Raw genomic sequence first — 18,454 nt, 5'->3', positions numbered from 1 at the left:
ATGTTGTTTAATAAATAAATAATAGGACACAATCATTTTTAACTGCTTTATCCTGACAGCGGGGTTGTCCTCTGAGCATTGTTAGAATTACTTGTTTTGAGAGGAAAAACAAAAAATCCTAACTTGGTGTGCTTCTGGTAATACCATGTTATATTGATCAAAGATTTACTTTGAAACCATCTTTTCCTGTAAATGTTGGCTACAGTGTTTGTTTAAATTGCAAAATCTTGCACAATTTCTGTTTAGTTAACTATTTTATAGACTTGTTTGTTAAAGTATTGCAACTAAGTTGGCAGGCAAGTAAAAGTTCTATCTTTAACACTTCTTTTACTACAGTCATTACCAATACATCTCTCCTTATGTCATGGATTTTTGTGGGTGCTGTCTTTTTATTGGACCAACTGTACGGTCGGGATAGACTCAGATAAGTTTACAAACACAGTGCATTCTTCTTTAGGTTACTTTTAGGTATATTATACCTTTAAACTTTTATAAATGGCAACAACAGCTGATTCGAAAGAAGACAATGATTTTGAGAAATTAAAGCAAAATGACTTTATGTAGCTTTAGTTAGTCATAAAATGAGTATTTTATGACTAGCAGTTGATGTCTCCGAATCTAAAGCATGTAATACAGATGTCACCTTGTGCATAACAGTCTTCCTCCCATGCTTTCTCTTGCTCACTCATGTTCTCTAGGGCCTTGGGACTATCTTTTCAATGGCCTGATAGCCTTACTACAGAACTTACAACTGTCTAAAATAGTCACTAGTGCTACTACACAATTACAGCTGTAAATTATGGGGTACGGTTGACACGTGGCTGGCTATTAAGGCTCCTGTAATCCAGGCTGTGATTTTTGTGCAGTGAGAAGGGGAAATCTCTTTTAAATTGTCAGGCATTTCTTTGAGCTTGATGTGTTGAGTAGGATACAGGATGGGTGAGAGTGAACCCAAATTTAAGTGTGTTAGTGGTTCGGCATAGGTCACGACCTGAAAGGACAAGATGAAATTACGTGGATCTTGAATAATGGGTTGAAAGACACAATTCAAAGGATCCCTCATGCACACAGCATTTCCTGATAGACTTTTGTAAAGGAAAAGGTAACACCTGTCTGATATTTTGAAAAATAGAGGACTTATTTTCTTGTTTTGACATCTCAAATGATCCGCAAATTTAGGATGTAATATTGAGCTGAGTAAATAATAAAATCTGCCTTGAAGCACAAATATGACTGACTATGGTTATATTATATTAACTATTGTTATGAACAATAACAATATAAGTACTGATTAATCTAAAGCTTTAACTGATAAATATGAATTTTTAATCAAGATTATATTTTTTTTTAGGAAAAAAAGGGGAAGCACTGAAGAAATATGAGCATATGTAGGTTGTTGTTTTATATTTGTCTCAGGAACCAGTCAGGAAGAAAGAGGGATGGGATTACAGGCAGAAGCTTTGTAGGTGAGGCTGGGAATGACAGAATAGTTCTAAGGATTGTGCAGTTTCTTTATCCTAATAAGATTGTTCAATGTAAGCTACTTTTCTTGGAACCCATTAATCAGTTACATTACTGGAAAAATCAGCAGAATAAGCAATTGACAGCAAGTATATTGTTGCAACCAGATAACCACCAATAATCAGTTTACTGAAGCAGCATGAGTAATAGGATCTCCATAGCCTAGGAAATTCCGTTATTTTAATCTTTGTTTTCAATAGCAATTGGAATGGAGGACTGAATTTTGACAGCTTTAAGTTAAACTTTTGGGGGGGAAAATCATTTCAGGTGAATTAACATAATTTGTTTTGATTCTGACTTCATCCTTATGTTCTACTATAAAACGTATTTCTAACTTCAAAGACATTACAAAACCAAACATGACACTACTGTTCCAAAAGAATTTAAATTGAACACTGAAGTTATCAAAAGGCTTTACTTTGATTTTTCTGAACAAATTTAATCAAAACTGATATGTTCCTGCAGAAAGCAGATTTTGATCAAATGGAATTTGCAATAAAAAAACTTTTTGTAGGAAAATTCGAAGAGATGGATTACATGTGGCTTGCTGTGGACAAAATTATGGCTTTGGTTGTGCAGATAATTTCAGTCATGAGATAAGGAGAGGGTACAACAGCCTTTTCAGAGATCTGAAGTTAATGGTTAATTGTTAGATAAATACAGCTGCCACCGACTGACTTGACTGAAGGAAGAGCCAAATGCGGTTTCATCAGTATTTACTAGCATCTTTGGGTTGGTGCTTGTCAGCTATGAATATTTTCAGCTTTTTTTGTATTTTGGTAGTTTGTGGAAGAAGCGTCAGTCAGGAGCAAACGTAAGTATAGTGTACTATCTGGAAATATTATTTGATTACCGCCACCAGTGTAAAAATTTAGATTAATATGAATACAGAATTAAATCAAAGCCAATACAAGAGGCACTATGTAGGTCTGATTCAACAATCCTCACGCTAGAAAACTCACACTGATTTCAGGTGGACTATTGCCTAAGAAAGGACTTGCAGAATGGGGTGCATGTTTGCAGATACCAACTATAGCATCTGACAAACTTAGCTTATGGTTCTCTGACCCAATTAGTCTTTAGGGTGCCTTGCCCAGCCTTCTGGTTGACTTTTGACTAACGCTGCTAACTACCCTTCAGAAACCCAAAAGGTGTGTTCATGCCTTTGGATATTTTTGGATTTAGAGCCAAAATTTTCAAATTTAAATTATTTAAAGATGATGATTGCCTGTTTTTCTAAAGTAAATGTTTCTTTGCACTATTATTTGTAAGCTATTATTTAGATAGGTTCAAAATTATACCCGCTATACCTGCGCACACGGCTGGGCTGGGGCTGGGGCTAGCATTCCAGGGCTGGGGTAGGGGGGCCGGATCCAGCATGCATGGGGCTGAGCCTGGGGACAGTAGGTCTGATCCACCACGGGGCAGAAGCTACAGCTACAGCTGCCATATGATGCGCAGAACTGAGGCCTTGTCTGGTGCACGCCTACAGACTGGATCCCCCTCCACCACTCATTTGGCCAGTGGGGCCAAAAGGTTGGACAACTGTCTGAACACATTCAGACATGACATAAATATAGCTCCTATCAGAATGGTTTTGTTTAACTAGTGTACTGTCTACTTTTCAAATTTGCTGAAGAAATCTTTATCACAAAAGCAATTTTCAGTTAAAAATGCCTAACAATACTTGTATTTATACAGTTACTAGAATTTATTTATCATATTGCAACATATCAGATAAGCAATATTGAAGTTCCTACATCTCTGAATACCGGGGATTAGGTTTTGTTTCATAGCAGGGATGAACTATAGAGTTTATAACAGTGATTCTCAACAAGGGTGCCCTGAGATCTTTTCAGGGATGCCCCAGAGCACAATGCTAAATGTGTTAGGGGTACAAACATGATTCACAAGATAAAACCAGAGCTGTCGAATAGGGAATCTATAGTGTTAAAACACTGTAGTCTTCTGTGGTCTTTCTGAGTTCTTTGGAACAGAAGAATTGCTCTAGTATTTTTCTGTTGTAAAAAAAAAGAGTGAAAGCTAAGAGCTGGCATTTTCTAAGGAGGCCCTTGACTCTAATGAGGGGTCTCTTAGGGGCAAATCCTGCCTTCTGCCAGTAGAACTGTCATGGCATGTGGTAAGAATTAACTGTGTGTTCCTTTATCAGCATATTAATATATCCACAACCTGTCACCTGCTGAAGAAACTCCTTTCTCATCAAAAACACGGATTTTGTGTTGCAGCCACAGTGTGGAGACCTGAATGTCATGCTATCAAGAGCACATTCTCAACAGACAATTTAAATATAACTAGAAATAGGTCAAGCCATTAGCCTGTCTGCTTTAATGGTGGGTCTTTCAGTGAATTTCAAATGCAAATAGGTACAAAAGAGACTGGCAGTTCCATTATCCTATTATTATTATCATTTGCAGGTATGTCGTTTCTGCACCAAAGATCTTGCGTGTTGGGGCATCTGAAAAGGTCGTAATTCAAGCATTTGGATATAAGAATGAATTTTCTGTCAATATTGCCATTAAAAGCTATCCAGATAAGCAAACTGTTTATTCTTCTGGCCGTGTTTCTTTATCTTCAGCCAACAAATTCCAAGGTTCTGTAACGTTAATGGTATGTATTTAAAGCGTTTCTTGTCCTCCCTTATGGTTATATTTGGTTCTAAAATTAGAGCAGATTGAAAACGTTATGATGAATTCCAGTTATTTCAAAGAAGATGAGGGGCATGATTCTTCAGACTGTTATATCAGTTTTGTGCCAGTTTAATTCCCTAGAAATTCATGCATAGATTAATTAATCAGCAAAAATATATAAAAGTGTGTGAAACAATTTCTTGTTTTCTTATGTGATATTTTCTGTAATGTATTCAAGTCCTTTCTTCTCCTGTAAAAGCTGGGAATGAGATTTAAAAAATAGCTAGAAAAAAGTGAGATTCGAGCAATATCGTGGAAATAAAAAAGAAAAATCAAGTAGGTGTTGCTCCAAAAGAATGCAACTTCACTAACTTAATTATCCATAACTCCCTAAAGCCGTATCTTTCCACTTTTGTTTGCATACTGATGATGTCCTTGGTTATACAGGTATAATTTTGTGTTCTCATCAGACAAATAGACATGCTCTATCCTGTACTTTAATTTATATTGAACTAATAGTTATAAAAGTATTAAACCTTCTGACTATCTTTACCTTTAGGGCCAGGTACAGACATTATACTTTAATGGTATAAGTGATGAGAAACCAGTCTATGCCTGTAACAGAACAGAAATTTGGCTTGCAAAACCTGTCTATACCCATAACAGAACAGAAGTTTGGCGCACATACTAATGTTCAAAAATGGCAGAATCTGGTCTAAGATTTGTCCCCCTTACCAAAGGGCAAATGTGTGTTCTGTTCACTACCAAGCTAAACTACTCTGGTTACAGAAAACTGTGTAATTTGACCAATTCTTCTTTGGGCTTTTTGAATGTCTGTACCTAGCCTGAGAGAGGAGAAAAAAAATGGGGTGGAGAAACATGGCTGTAGACTGGATTGATGAATTGTTTGTTCAGTGTAAGTCAATATGCCTGACTAAACTGGGCTGAAATCTTTAACTTGGTGGCAAAGCTCCCATTAACTTCAAAAGGGCCAGGATTTCACCTTTGGTATGTAAATGGGACTTTGATAAATTATACAGTTACTGGATCTTGCTCCTTCTCACCTAGTGCTTTATCTGTACAAGTGACCCATAGACACTACCTGAAAAAAAAGAAAACTGTTTGGTATCGTTCCTGACTATTATATACAGTGTACATGTGAGAGAAAATCTTTTTTGATACTAGTGTTCATGAACTTAATATTTAATAAATAACAGGAGAATAGTACTTATCAATCACACATACTGTTAAAAAATAATGATTTGCCTTCATATAACTTAAAATTAATTTAATATTTTTCAATATTTTTTTTTTGCCTCCTAGATTCAGCCAAAAGATTTACCAGGACCAGGGAGCTCAGTCCATGTGTATCTGGAAGCTAGTTCTGTGCATTTCACAAGAGAGAAAAAAATGCTGGTTACTTACGACAATGGATATCTCTTTATTCAGACAGACAAACCCATTTACACTCCTGATCAATCAGGTAGAGTAATACTAATTTCCTTCTGGTTGAGTTAAAGCTTTAAAGTGAGTTGGCACTGCTGAGAAATTAGGATTCAAATTTAATTACTGCCAACTTTTATTTAAGCATAATATGCATTAAAAATCAAAACAATATTCAGAACTGTTTCATCACTTTGGAATCATTAGTTTCTCATAACATTCTCTCCTGAACTTCCCTTCCATCATGAATGAGTAATTTGAGGTCAAATGAAAGACCGTTGCAAAAATATAACTGAGGAAATACTGCACTGAAAAAATTAATTGAATTGCTATCATTTTAGAAAATGTCACTAGTTCCTTCTTTCCCCACAGCTAAGAATGCTGGGACCATAACAGTATAATAATTTATTTTGGACTGTGATAATTCAGTCTAAAGCAGTTGTAATTCAGAATCTGCTTCTCTCTGCTGTTGATAGCTTGAAATAATTCTACTAATTCTTGTTGTCCCTAATAGGGTCCCAGGCATTCAATAGGCTACGGTTTTCTTTTGAATACTGAAGATTTTAGGAATAAATAAGTGTAGAAACTTAAAGTAATTTTATTTTTTATGTAATATCATATACTCTAAATTTATTTTTCTTGCAGTGAAAGTCAGGGTTTACTCTTTGAATCAAGAATTGAAGCCAGCCCAAAGAGAAACTGTCTTAACTTTTGTGGTGAGTATATCAGAACATAATTGAATATTGTCATCCCAGAGACCATAAAGAGAAAAAAACCCAAAACAGTTGAGTAGTAAACCACTATGTTATTGCATCAGAATAGCTTGATTGTCAGGTCATTAACAACATTGACAATGCTTGTCCAAAACCTGCTTTTGTAATTTAATAAGGCATCAACTTGAAGTTCCTTTGAAGTGACTTTGCACAGTTAGATAGCTGGCAAGTCACATCTCCAGAATAGCTACAGAGTGAAAAAAAAAATTGCTTTTTACTTCTAAGGATAAGATTTGTAGGAAACCTTTCATTGCATGTTGTTTCTTTCAGTTCCAATTCAAAGTAGTCAATAGTCTCAACCTTTTCTGTAGTGGCATTACCCTAGTGATGCACCAACAATGCTGTCTCACGTAACAACTATTTCACTGCTGGACTCTCAGACATGTTTTCCAGATTTTCAGCCTAGGACTTGGTTGAGAAGATTGTTTGATTTCAGTGCTGTGAAATGGACAAGATAGTAAGGAAAAATGAGGATGATCATTCTCAACTGAAGTCATTCAATAGTCTTTCTTCAAATGATCTCTTTATGAGTGTTTGCTGTTCAACTGTCTGTAACTGTGATTTTTTTGTGTGTTTGTTTGTTTTTTTAACCTAAAGGATCCAGAAGGAGTAAAAGTGGATATAATAGAAGAAAATGACTTTACTGGAATTGTGTCTTTTCCTGACTTCAAGATTCCATCTAACCCTAAGTAGATTTCTGTTAAGTGTTTCTGATAACCATTACTTAGTTATACCTTATCTCACAGATTTTGAAAATGCATTTTGCTGATAATTTAAGGCAGTGGGGGAATGGTAAACCACAAATTATCCCAAGTGCCAGTCTAGTCCCCTTCCCCTGCCCAGTGGGCTGCTCTGCTTTCTGCTTCCTGTCCCATGCTCCCTGCCCAATCTACTGCTCTGTTTTCTGCTTTGTGCCCTGTGCCTCCTGCCTGATCCTGCTGCTCTACTTTCTGCCTTCTCTGCACTGTGCTGCATTTTGCCTCCCTGGTCTGTCAGGTGCCACACAGACTGCCCATGCTCCTTGTAGCACTTATGCTGCAGGGTGGCCACCCCTAATTCAGGGTGCCTAAGGTACATGATGTGACCTGGAGATTTCTAGTCCTGGGCATTGTGTATATCAACCATGACAGTATGCCAGCCATAGCCACGCTCTTTTTTGTTCCTGTCATTTTATGCATAAAGCAATATTGTTAATAGTAGCCATGGATAAGGTTCAATTTCTTGTATTTTAATTGCCACAGTAGCAACAGAAAGTGGGGAAGTGCTTCAGGTAAAGATATTAATGGATAGAATTATAATAACAGAAGAATAGTGAGCCTATGATGGCCAGTTGGCCAAGAAAGTTAAAAAAAACCCTAAAGATTTCTTTCCATGCTGGAATCCAGGTATGAGGTAGAAGACTGATTTCTGGGTGGGAGGACTTTTAGATGCATAAAAAAACTGGCACTGGATATAGTTTGAAAGTAGGTGTATGAACTCTTTAAGTGGGAATGTTTGTGTGTATTATTTTTCCAGTATGATTATGTGTGTTTGTGTGTGTGAGAGAGAGAGAGAGAGAGAGAGAGAGAATATATAGCATAAGGGCTTTATTTCTTCCAGTAGTATCTGAAGTCAAAATATATACCTCATCATTTCTTCTTCAGTCCTGTAGGGTGTGCTGCAGGTTCATTGGGTAAGCAAACCGATGCTAGTAGAAATGTAAAGCAGAGAATGTTTTAACTCATTTTCTTTTCACTAGAAAAGTCAATAGTAATTTCAGTCAGAAATGGGTTTTGCATTGCTGTCAGGTCCCAGGTTTCTCATGGGTTGTGGGGCCCTAGGCCCCCAAGATGGAAGGAACCACTTTTATATATTTGTTGTTTTCACATATTACTTATTAGGAGTTCTAGGCATGGATCAGGACCCTACTAGAAGTCTTCAGGATCTTTTGGAGGGTTTATTCAGCCTGCTGAAGCATATTAAAAATGTGCTTTTCCCTAGTGTAGACATGGCCCCACACTGAACCAAGTGTTCACTGTTTTCAGCCTAACACAGACCGTCTGCAGAAACTGCTTACTAGTTGTTTTTTACATAGACTTCACTAAGGTCAGGTTTACACTATAGACTGTTTTTGTCAGCATAGGAGTATGATGCTGGCTAGGAGTGTGAAAAAGCAGCTAAATTGGCAAAACCCCCAGTGAGTATGCAGCTGTGCCAACAGAAGAGTGCTTTTGTTGGCATAGTTTTTTCTGGGAGGCGGGGTAGCTATGCTGGTGGAAAAATGTCTTTATTGCCAGCTGTTGCATCTCCACTGGGCTGTGTTTATTTGTAATACCTTGACCGGCTGATATGCATTAGAACTACAACTCGTAGCCTTGTTATGTGAGCCACTTAGCATGTGTTAAATCTGTGCCATATTAAAGTTAGAACACATTCTGACCAGTCTCATGGTAATCTGTGCTACAATCTCTAACACACACAGCTTGCTCATAAAGTGTCACAACTTTGCTATCTGATCGCACTTACATGTTTTTAGAGGTGCACTGATATATTGGTGGCAAATTGGATCGGCACTGATAAAAGGAAAATTAACATTATTGGCATTGGCTTTTTTTGGCTGGTGTCGTTATTAGCAATTGGCTTTTTTTGACCGGTGTAGTCGATAATATCACTGATAACTGCTGCATGCGTGTGCAACCGCAGCATGCAGGTGGCTAGGAATGCAGCAGGACAGCTTGGAGAGTAGCTTCCTGCCACTAAGTCTGTGGGGGCACCGGGGGGGCAGATCGAGGCCCCCACAGCGAGGGAGGGAGTAGGGCAGGGGCATGTGATGCCCAGAGTGGTCATTAAATGTGACCCAGGAGTGGGACGGACTCGTGGGTGGCTTGTCCAGGGGACGCAGTGGGGAGGGAAGGGGGCTGGCTCCCTGCCATTGCATGCACCCCCAGGGGAGGCATGGGTGGCCTGTGCCCTGCAGATTTGTGCAAGGGGTGAAGGCGGGCTGCCTGCTGTGGGCTTGGGGCTGCACCAGTCTCTTCCCAGAAGGGGACTGGGCTGGGGCTGCACTTGGGGCCAGCAGGGGTGGGGCAGGCAGTGGGGGTGCTGGGAGGAGTGGCTATAGGGTGGGCTATAGCGACCCCAAAATTCCTGATTAGCTTCCCTTCCCAGCACTGCTGCCACTGCCCGCCCTGCTTCCACCTGCCCCAAGCACAACCCTGGCCCAGCCCCCACATTGGGAAGAAGCCAGTGTAGACCCTGGCCCCAAGCCCACAGCAGGCAGCCTGCCCCCCAGGGGTGCATGTAGTGGCAGGGAGCCACCCTCCCCCTCATCCCCCTGCGCCCCCCCGGACAAGCTGCCTATGGCTCCATCCCACTCTCGGGACGCATTCATTGCCTTGTCTGGACAGCCCCTGCCCCACTCCCTCTCTCCCTCCCTCACCATGATCTGCTCCCCCCACATTCCTCTTCCCTTCCTTTCCACCTGCCTTGCTCCTCTCTACCCCCCACCCCCGATTTACCGGCTGCATGCTGCTCTCCAAGCTGCCAGGCTACATTCCTGTATATCGGCTATCAGATCAGTATCAGTCAATAATCAGCCATCGGCATCAACACAATCTTTATCAGTGCACCCCTCTATGTTTTCTTGCTTGAACACGTGGATGCTTGCATTTTAAGTCCAGTTAATACATCCTATGTGTAATATGTGACAGCCCTCAGATTGTCTGTGCTAGGATTTTAACGTTTTAGCTAACACACATTAAAAATGCATAGTTTCCTGGTGTAGACCAGAGTACAGTTTAACACCCATACTTTCATCTAGCCTAAACTCAAATGTTTGCTCTAGCCTCAAATGTCTGTGCTCTTATGAGGAATAAATGTTGAAGGTAGCGTACATACTAGCCTATGCAAATATGCCAAGTACCTCTGATTTACTTGGCTGTTACTTAAATCGAGGTCAAAATGTAGTGCAGATAAACCCAAAGTGGGCTAGCTTCATTAGAGGGGGAAAAAAGTCTAGTTATAACCTATGCTAAATTAACCTCTCAAGCTATGTTACAGTCCTAGTGAATGAAAGCAAAGTAGTTGTAGTACCTAGGTTAAAAAGAAGCTCCTTCAGGGTTTTTGAGTGACTAGGATATGCATTAAATTAATTTTGGGTGGTTCTGCATCAAGAAATTGTATTGCTGTCAGTTTATAAGGATTTAATTAAAATGGAACAAAAACCCTTCTGTGAACAAGGTTATACTGGGTTATTTTAGTTTCGTTTACACAGATGCGAACTAAATATCCTTAAGCAAGGCTTAGATCAATTCAAGAGTGCTCTCATACAGTTGCACCTGTTTAACTGAATTGGTTTGAAATCTCATCTTCAGTTCAACCAGCACAAATCAGGATACAGTCTTCATAATGAGTCCTTGGATGAGGGACTGCATCAAAACCTGTAGAGGTAACCAGTGGTAAAGCAGGTAGCTACCTATTAATTACAAGTATATGTTAACTGTTTCAAAATGATTGCCACATAACAGCCTGATTAAATTAAACATATATTAGCAGAGCAGCACAATCTCTCGTCTTTCTGAAACTGCATTGAAGATATGTGCAACTTTGTACAGAGTTTTCTTCTCACCAACAAACTGTAGACTTTATTAAACAAGATTTATTCATATTTTTATTATTAGGCATACATTGTTTTTCATCTTAAAATGTTATTTTGCCTTTTTTATAGATATGGTACCTGGAAGATTGAAGCTAAATACAAGAAGAGCTTCACAACAACAGCTTTTACTAAATTTGAAGTTAAGGAATATGGTAATGTCTGATTGCTCATGGGCTTATTTTTCATTTCCATTAAATATGTAATTCAAATAATTTGAGTCTAACATTTAATTAATTGGAGCCCATGCAATGACACCATAGTTGTTTTGTTTAATATTTTCAATTAGGTTCAAATTATTATATTTAACTTTCTGCTTAATTTTTAGCAATGCCAAGTTTTTCCGTCTCCATAGAACCAGAATATAACTTCATTAGTTTTGAGAAATTTGAGAAATTCAAGATAACTATTCAAGCTAGGTAAGGAAAATTGGACTTGGTTGTAAACACATTCAGCTTTTCTTTACCTTAGTGAGTTGAATCCTCCTGTATCCAAAGATTCCCCACCCCATTTTTTTTCTTTCTATCTTTCTTTCTTTGTTTCTTTCTTCTCAAAAAGGTTACACCACTGCAGTCCTTTATGCAGTGGAAAATAATTGAATGTATCTTCCTTCAATGCTTGTCAACAGGTCTTAGCTTTGACTAGAAACATTTGCCAAGAACATATACATCTATCTCTTTACTGTGCCCATTCTTGCTTAGGAGCCAATTCCTCATGAGAAATTAAGTGCATATGATATTTATAGTCAGCTTTGCTCTAGCCATTGAAACAGCAATTTAAAAGAGTATTTTATTGTCTTATTCTCAAGCTACTTTTATAACAAGGTGGTTGCCTGGGCAGATGTTTTTGTCCGTTTTGGAATAATTGAAGCAAATGAAAAAACAATGATGCCAAAAGCAATGCATGTAGCTGAGGTAAGAAAAAGATGACCCAGGTATTTTCACATCAAATGCCTACTTCAGGCCTTAATAGAGTCTTTCCTTTGGATTAAACAGGAATTAGATCCAGCCCTCTGGTTGGGATTGTCAGTTATTCAGTCAGTATTTCTATTGGAAATCCCTATTATAAGGAACATAAAACTTAATTTTGGACTGAAGCTTAGCAGGTCTTGTCTCAGCCAGAAAGCAGTTTCAGTTCAGCTTAATTATACATTTGCATAAAATGTAGATATATCAGGAATGTCAAACCCAGGGCCTGCAGGCCAAATCTGGCCCATGGAGCCCCATTATCTGGCTTCTGGTCTATCCTGTTGACCCACATACTGTGCTGGGCAGCCTGATGCCACCCACAACAGTTGCTAGGGCTGGGTACCAAGCTGCACTGTCCATAGCACTCACTGGGGCTGGTCCTGACCTATGCTGCTCAAGAGTGGCTGGCCAAGGCAGGGCTGAGCCTAACTGCCTGTGGGGGTGGGGAAAAAGGAACTGCACAGGCATCCTGGTTTGCATCAGTTAAAGGGAGACAATCGCTGTTTGCTTAGCCAGGACCTGGGCTGTGTTGCACATGGCACATGCTTGTGTCAGCATCCTAGATTAGATCAGGCATGCAGGCTGGGGTGGGGTGGGGGGGGTCCTTGGGCTTGATCCAACCCATGGACCAGCCACGGGCCAGATGAGTTTGTCACTCCTGAGCTATATCAGTTCATGAAAGAATTTTTACACTAAAAATTATAGAATAAATTAAGATAATCAAATACGGAATAAATGGGCATTGTAGTACAGTGATGGCAAGACCCAAACAATTCCAAATTAAATGGATGTTCTTTGGGAGATCCTCCTATACCTCCAGTTTTTCTCTCTTGAGTTAGTTTGGCCTTCTGTGCAGTCGTTCAAGGATGATGAAAGGCCCACTCTTCCCTGAATGTCTTTGAATCCTCCCTCTCTACATTGCACCTAGGTCATACTAGTTTTGAGGACCTGTTGTGCAACTTGTGCCACTGGGTGGTTAATTACCAATATTTGAGGGAATTAATTCTATTCTCTTCTGTTAGAACATTTCATCCTTAGTTTCCTAGTAAACAGATTATGTGTGTAGCAACATCTGAGAGAGAAACTGTTGAATCTTGTAGAAAATGTTAAAACTGTGAATAATAGAATAAATAATTTGTTAACCTTTATTTTTTATCAGATGACAAATGGAGTTGCAGAGATCAATTTTAATAGCAGAAATGCAGTTAGAGACATAGGCCGCCAAAGTCTAGAAGAATTAAATGGGGCATACTTATATATTGCAGCAACAGTGCTGGAGTCTGATGGTAAGGTGTTTCTCTCTCCTTTTGTTGGCTACAAAGCATGAACTCGCAGGATCATCATAAAATTCTAGTTTATTGGACGGATGCAAAAGTCAGACCATAAAACTTGGTGCTGATCCCCTCAAACGCACACATTCACGCACACACCCACACTCACAGTAGCTAGCTCTGAACACTAAGCACTGGTGTCAAGATATACCTAATCCCCAAGTGCTGGAGTCTGCCGTCGATGGCCCATTGAGGCTTCTTTCAGTGCGATGTTGCTGCAGAAGGGGGTCGCTGGCTGGTCCTTCTGGCTGGACAGGCAGGGTGCTGGTCAGGTCAAAGAGGGCGTCATTGGGGTTCATTCTTCGCTGCCTTTTTATCCCTCTCTGGCAGACTTTGGTGACTCCCCAATTCTCAGGCTTACCTAATCCAGGGGTCGTTGACCTTGAGGGACGTCCCTCTTGGTAGCTGCTGGATGGCAGCTATCAGCCCCAGGGGTCACGTCCGCATGTACGTGCAGTCTCAGGAGTCCGTTGATGAATTTTGATTGATTCACTGCCATGATGAATAGAGCTCTGGAAGTGGTTGATCAGGGGGTATTTCAGCCCCAAGGGTCTGTTTCCAGCGTTGATTAGTTCAAACAGGGCTTCCATACCTTTAACAATGAAGTTTCTGGGAATTCCTGGCTCTTTATTGATTCTTTCTTCTTCTTGGTCTCTGATTTTGTCAGTGTTAATTGCCGCTCATTAACATGCTTATCCAGACTAGCTACTGCGTAACACAATGAACCATGATTCATTCAGGGACCTGCTCCATACAGAGATTCCTGCCCTTGTTAACATTGTTGCATGGTACAACTTTTAAACTTAAAGTACATTTGTAAAAGCATCCACAAGCTCTATTTTCTCTACAAGTACACCTTATATAAAAATAATAATGATATAATAAAAGAAAAAGAGAGAGAGGAAGGAAGAAAAGGTAGAAAAGAGAAAGCATCCCCAAAAAGGGGAAAATACTAAAAGAGGGGCTTTTGCCTTATGGAGCAGCTTCACATTTGAGGTGGGGGGCAGACAAAAGGGTTTCTTGCTACACTTTTAACACACTTATCTGCAAATCTGAATAAAACTGAGGAAGGAAAATTACACTGTTTAGACAAGGTTCTTTTTCAAATGTGCTTTTACCAAAATGGTATAAAGATGAAGGAGGATGAGTTAATATCACCCAGCGCAATGTGGCATGTTCTTAAAATTATTAAAGTATTTCTTTCTTTCTCTCTCTCTCTCTCCCCCTCTCTTTTTCATAAGTTATATTTCATGCTGGTAAGAGTTTGATTGTCATGGGCAAAGATTAAATAAAGCTTGAGGATAAGAAATTATTTGGGTTGCCTTTAAAAAGAGCCTTTGAGGGCAGATGGAGAAATGGGGTCCAAGAGTTCATGTTTCAAAAGAGATACTATGTTTTGGTAGGTGGACATAGTGAAGAAGCTGAATTTTTTGGAGTCAAATTTGTCCTGTCTCCGTATAAACTGAACTTGGTTGCTACTCCTCTTTTTGTGAAACCTGGACTTCCATTCTCTATAAAGGTTAGTTAACATAAGCAACCTGGTTGCATTCAGTTATGTTTTCCTTTATCCATATTACCTAAGATCTGTCTGCTTCACCATGCTTTGAACATGCATGGTTGGATTTACTATTATGGAAGCACGACAGTAGCTGGGGAGGCTGTTCACTCTCTGATGCTCCTGCTCATGCTTGTATTTGAAGAATTATACATTTTTTATATTAAATTCTATCTATTCTATTAAATAGGTGCAAGTGAAAGATACGTTGAGTCAGCCAGTTGGAAACCTCCCTGTAACTCTCACTGCAAATGTAGTTAATGAACAGATGGATTCAACTCATTTGGTACGAGAGGGCTCAGAATCTGGGAGGAGACAAACAAGCAGGACAGACGGAACCGCATTATTTATTGTTAATATTCCATCTGATAGCAAAACACTGGAGTTTCAAGTGAGTTAAATTCTTTTTGAATCATGTATTTCTTGTACAGTTCATACTCCCTTATGGTGTGCTTTGACTTGTTGACAGTATAGATAGAAAGATTTTACACATGAAACCAGGGAATTTGAAAATGTGACTATTTTGTAATCTAAGAGACGTTGTGAAAAATGCTGGAAATTACCAAATATGAGTATTATAGAGATTTCAGAAGTCCAATTTAGACAAGCACCCAAAACTTCAGATATTGTTCATCCAAATGTGTATTAAACAAATTACACAGAAAAGGGCTTTCTAATAGGGATTTTTTTTTGGTTTTGTTCTGGCTGGCTCAGAGAAATGGAGAGAATAGTGTTTACTGGTTGCATTTTGAATGTGCAGAAGCAAGACTGTAAGGCAATGGTTTGAGGTGTCTTTTATTAAAGTCATTCATATCACTCTTAAATTTAATGTTTCAATCCATTAAGTTTACACTGTAATGTTTAATTTGTTAAAAGAAATATAATAATTGTGTTTCGAAATCAGGATGCCTTATTTCTGTTCTTTCTTTTATTATTGGCTGGAGGACTATTGGTGCTTAGTTTCTTTAAAATTAGTCCATGGAGTTAATTTACCTATCTATACAATAAACCAAAACTTTAAACAAAACAGTATTTGTTTCGCAATGGTTCTGAGGCTGGCTTGATTTTTATTTGAAGTATCTTTACTTTCTTCATGGAAGCTTTTATAGAAGTACAAAACATTTTAAGCTATTTGTTGGCATAACATCTTTTAATACACGTGACATCATTTTTAGGTAAAAACAGCAGATCCAAGTCTTTCAGAAGAAAACCAGGCAACTGAACGCTATGAAGCAACAGCTTACTCATCTCTCAGCAAAAGCTATCTATATATTGACTGGGCTTCAAACCATAAAATGCTCCATGTGGGGGACCATATCAACATTAATGTGCATCCAAGTAGCCACTATATTCATAAAATATATTATTACAGCTATTTGGTAAGTAACAGATGTACTTTCACATTACAAGTTGGGGTGCCAGATATGCAACCCTTGCAATCAAAGTTCTATGTTTTTGTTCAGAAAGCAGCTTCTTTCAAAGCTTCTGCATGCATATCCCATATAATACTGACATGGAGAAACGACTTGTAAAAATGAGATCAAGAATTAATACCCCAGTTAGAGTTTCCGTGAGCACTGTTAACCACTTGTCAGCAGCATTACATTTTATAATGTGAAGTCTGTAACTCAGAATTCCTGCATTTGAAAGGACGGTACTGCCAGATAGCAGTTACAACAGTGGACAGCACCAAAGAACTTGTAGACCTGATTAAGAGCTGGAATTAGTCAAAGCACTTGAACACATGCTTTCTTCATATTCTAATGATGTGCTTACCTAGGGAAGTTGTTCATTTTCTTGTATTAAGAACTTCCACAGGAACTGGATGTATTTGCAGTTGGTTAGAGCAAGATTATGGGCAAACATCAAAAAAGCATTTGCAGAGCATATTGTGATTCATTTTGGGGGTAGGGAGCAATGCCATGTTTGTTTTAGTTTAAATGTGGTCTAAGTAAGGATAATCTTTCCTACCCTGCCAGGAGAGATTAGGTATCTTGGCTTCCTAAACTTGTTTTCAGGAATAGTGTTATATAACTTTGTATCTAAGAGTTGATAGGATGACATACATCATGAAAAACTGCTGCTGTCAGTTATGCTGTTATCTATTGATTAAAACACACAGTACATTATCATCTGTACACCTGTTGTTTATGCCTAAAAACACAATAATGTATATTTATTACATCAAGTGCATACAGTTTGTTAAACCTTTCAAAAGTTTGATTTTTATTAAGCTCCAAATACAAGGGATTAATCTACTTTACATACTATTGTGTGGCTTAATGTTTGAAAAATGAATTGAGTTTCATATAAACATCATTTTGGGTTTTCATAGAATCATAGAATCATAGAAGTAGGGTCAGAAGGGACCTTGTAGATCTTCAAGTCCGACCCCCTGCCTGGGCAGGAGGAAAACTGGGCTCAATTGACCCCAGTCAGGTAGGCATCAAGCTGCTTCTTAAAGCCCCCCATGGTAGGAGCCAGCACCACTTCCCTTGGAAGTTGGTTCCGGATCCTACCCGCCCTGACTATGAAGTAGTTCTTACGGATGTCTAATCTAAACCTACTCTCCAACAACTTGTGGCCGTTATTCCGTGTTATCCCAGGGGGCGCTAGGGGAAACAAGGTCTCCCCCAAGCCCTTCTGGTCCCCCCTAGTGCGTTTATAGATGGTCACCAGGTCCCCCCTCAGCCTTCTCTTGTGAAGGCTGAACAGGTCTTTTTTTTCTTTCTCCAGTTAAGATGTGCAAGTGACATATTATTGACTCTACTTGCCAAAGTTTCTTCCTAAATAGGCAGAAATACTTGCTGCAATTTATTATTCTGGGATTATCTTTTTCTTTTCTTTTCTATCTCATAGATTCTGTCCAAAGGGAAAATAATAAGCTTTGGAACTCAGGCTAGGATTAACGATACAGACTATGAACATGTAAGCTTTCAGCTAACCCAAGATATGGTTCCTTCAGCCCGTCTTCTTGTCTACTACATTGTCACTGGAGAGAACACTGCAGAATTAGTAGCTGATTCGGTTTGGCTGAATGTAGAACAGAAATGTGGGAACAGCCTTGAGGTAACTAATAGAATGTGCCTTAAAAGTTCTATGTTTTTTTAATTAAGTAGTGCATTCACTGTATGAGCAAAATTCTTCTCAGAGCTACTGTAATACTTCCTGAAAATGTTACTTCCATCTCAGCTTTTCACCTCTCTCAGCTTTTCCCAGTGTAAGTTTTTGTAAAGGGCCTATATTTGTTTTCAATTTATAGATTAAATTATCATCCAGACAAGAGTCGTATAAGCCGGGAAAGAACATACCGTTTTACATGAAAACCCAGTTCAGTTCTTTCGTTACTTTGTCATCTATGGATAAAGCCATATATGGAGTCGCTGGGACCAGAAAGAGGTCTATGGAAAGAGTTAAGTAGGATCTAGAAAAGAAAAATGAATCTTGTATCTGGAAGTTGCTATTGTTCCATGCGTTCAGCCAGTCTGATAATAGGATGTGGAACTTTTCCCCTCTATCACAGGTTTCGGTCTAGTTGAGCAATCAAAAAACCCACCAAAAAAACACCAAACATTTCTGATA

The 18,454-nt window shown here is 38.9% G+C and overlaps 1 protein-coding gene across 1 annotated transcript in view; it reads left to right on the top strand.

Annotated features, from left to right (window-relative positions):
- Positions 1-2,219: 2,219 nt before the first annotated feature.
- C5 (complement C5) overlaps positions 2,220-18,454 on the top strand; it is a 44,272-nt gene continuing 28,037 nt past the window's right edge. Inside the window, exons 1-14 of the mRNA XM_014526678.2 lie at positions 2,220-2,335; positions 3,957-4,149; positions 5,493-5,652; positions 6,258-6,328; positions 6,983-7,074; positions 11,091-11,173; positions 11,347-11,437; positions 11,827-11,932; positions 13,146-13,272; positions 14,721-14,836; positions 15,063-15,263; positions 16,048-16,251; positions 17,732-17,941; positions 18,135-18,284. Coding sequence (XP_014382164.1) covers positions 2,220-2,335; positions 3,957-4,149; positions 5,493-5,652; positions 6,258-6,328; positions 6,983-7,074; positions 11,091-11,173; positions 11,347-11,437; positions 11,827-11,932; positions 13,146-13,272; positions 14,721-14,836; positions 15,063-15,263; positions 16,048-16,251; positions 17,732-17,941; positions 18,135-18,284 — 1,920 coding nt within the window. The remainder of the gene's footprint in view (positions 2,336-3,956; positions 4,150-5,492; positions 5,653-6,257; positions 6,329-6,982; positions 7,075-11,090; positions 11,174-11,346; positions 11,438-11,826; positions 11,933-13,145; positions 13,273-14,720; positions 14,837-15,062; positions 15,264-16,047; positions 16,252-17,731; positions 17,942-18,134; positions 18,285-18,454) is intronic.

Source organism: Alligator sinensis, unplaced genomic scaffold, assembly GCF_000455745.1.
Source record: "Alligator sinensis unplaced genomic scaffold, ASM45574v1 scaffold611_2, whole genome shotgun sequence".
NCBI lineage: Eukaryota > Metazoa > Chordata > Crocodylia > Alligatoridae > Alligator > Alligator sinensis.
The sequence above is the reverse complement of the archived record's forward strand: the minus strand, read 5'-3'. Positions and strand labels throughout refer to the sequence as shown.